Raw genomic sequence first — 1,720 nt, 5'->3', positions numbered from 1 at the left:
GTCAACCACAACTTCTTCCGGCACCTCTCTTCAGGAAATGTCAGCCATTCCCCACATGCCTCAGACCTGGAGTATAGGAACTAGCGCGGGATCTGAAACCATGAGCTCTGTGTCCGCCCAGGTGACTGACACATTCTCAACGGTCACGTCCCCACCTCTTTCATCCACACCAAATGGGCACACGTCTCCACAAACTGAGACGCACACTCTGTCACCTTCGGACAGCAGGGAAACCCTCATCTCCACCCCATTCAGTGACGGCCACCAGAGCCACACAACAATTCCCACCTTGTCACCTGGAACTACTGAAGGGCCACCTGCTGTCATTGGTTCCACCACCCTGAGGGATGTAGCCACTCATTCTCCTTCCACACTTTTGTCCACCCGTGGAGAAGTTCTGACAAGCTCAGTCACCCAAGAGAACATGACAACATCGGATATTCCCCCTGTACATTCTGGCAGCATCTCTTTGACAAATACTACCCAAGTCCCCACTTCCTCAGAGGGTGTCTCTAGCACATCCATCCCTGAGTACCCTGGTACTACTCAAAGGTTAGCCTCCACCACCAACCCCACGACAAATTCAATATATGTAAGTTCGTCAGTCAATGAGAGCAGCAGCACTGGCTCTACACTGACTTTATCATTTTCACCTACAACGCAGCCTTTGATCAAGACCACTCTTGCAACTTCTTCAGCATGTGAGTATTCTCATAGACCCTTTCCTAGTCTACAGCCATCCATAGACTCTGCTTCTTCTGTCTCTGCTTTCTCTGCTCGTGTAAGCACAGCTCTGACCATATCGAGTTTGTGTACTTCAACTAGTGTTTGTTCATTCTCTCAATCAGTCCCCAGTCCTGCAGTCACCTGGAGCTCCAGCACCCTATCCACAGGTCACACCTCTCCTCTGTCTGTTACCAGCAAGTCCTCACCATCCACAGCATCTTCAGGCTCCCCTCTGAAGACTGAGGCTCCAGGTAGGTGGGATTTCCCTTGTCTCTATCTCTTATAGTGGCCCATTGGCTCAATTCAGCCTAGAATTAGCTGAATTAGCATCACCCAGCTAGGATTGAAGTCAGATCCACCAGAGGATGAAGTGAGTGGGGGAGTGACGGGTGACAGGGTCACCACCCCCTCTGCCCTAGCAGAAAACTGCTTATGTAGGGAGTGGTTTGGGAGCAACCAGCAGACAGACAAGAAGGTTTCTGGCTCTCTCTTCCAGCTCCTGATTTCTTTGAATCTCACTCTGCTATCCTCTCACCGTAAGACCCACTCCTGTCTCTCTCCCTGCATGTCCAGTAACAACCACAGCCTCACTGAGGACGGACAATGGGAGAAGCACGGTAACACCGTTACCCTCAACAACCTCCCAGACCCTTCCTACCTCCACCCGCAGCACATCCACGGGCAACGGTGCAACAGCTTTCCCAGTCCCTCCGCAGCCGCAGAAAGGTGAGTGACGCAGCACAGCGAGACCTCTCCACTGCAGTGGAGCTCGCTGCACAGGTGGTAGTTGTGAGCTGGTTGCATCTGCCAGTGAAGGCCCTTGTGGGTGCTTGGAGATCCAGTTCTCTGGGTATGTCCACTGCCCCATCTGGGCCATGAGAATCCCACTGCTCCCTGTATCCCTCAAGAGGGGTGATGTCACTGAACGCTCACTCTCAGACTGCTTGCTCACAGTCTCTGCTCTCTCAGTTCAGAAGGGCCTTACAGGCCGGGC

General features: G+C 52.7%; 1 protein-coding gene across 1 annotated transcript in view; it reads left to right on the top strand.

Annotated features, from left to right (window-relative positions):
* Positions 1–1,720, top strand: part of MUC4 (mucin 4, cell surface associated) — a 29,707-nt gene that overhangs the window by 5,265 nt on the left and 22,722 nt on the right. Inside the window, exons 2-3 of the mRNA XM_012639717.1 lie at positions 864–977; positions 1,300–1,452. Of these exons, the coding sequence (XP_012495171.1) occupies positions 864–977; positions 1,300–1,452 (267 nt within the window). The remainder of the gene's footprint in view (positions 1–863; positions 978–1,299; positions 1,453–1,720) is intronic.

The sequence above is a fragment of the Propithecus coquereli genome, unplaced genomic scaffold (genome assembly GCF_000956105.1).
Source record: "Propithecus coquereli isolate 6110/MARCELLA unplaced genomic scaffold, Pcoq_1.0 Scaffold10, whole genome shotgun sequence".
Classification (NCBI taxonomy): domain Eukaryota; kingdom Metazoa; phylum Chordata; class Mammalia; order Primates; family Indriidae; genus Propithecus; species Propithecus coquereli.
Note: the sequence above shows the minus strand (reverse complement) of the source record. Positions and strands in the feature narration are given on the sequence as shown.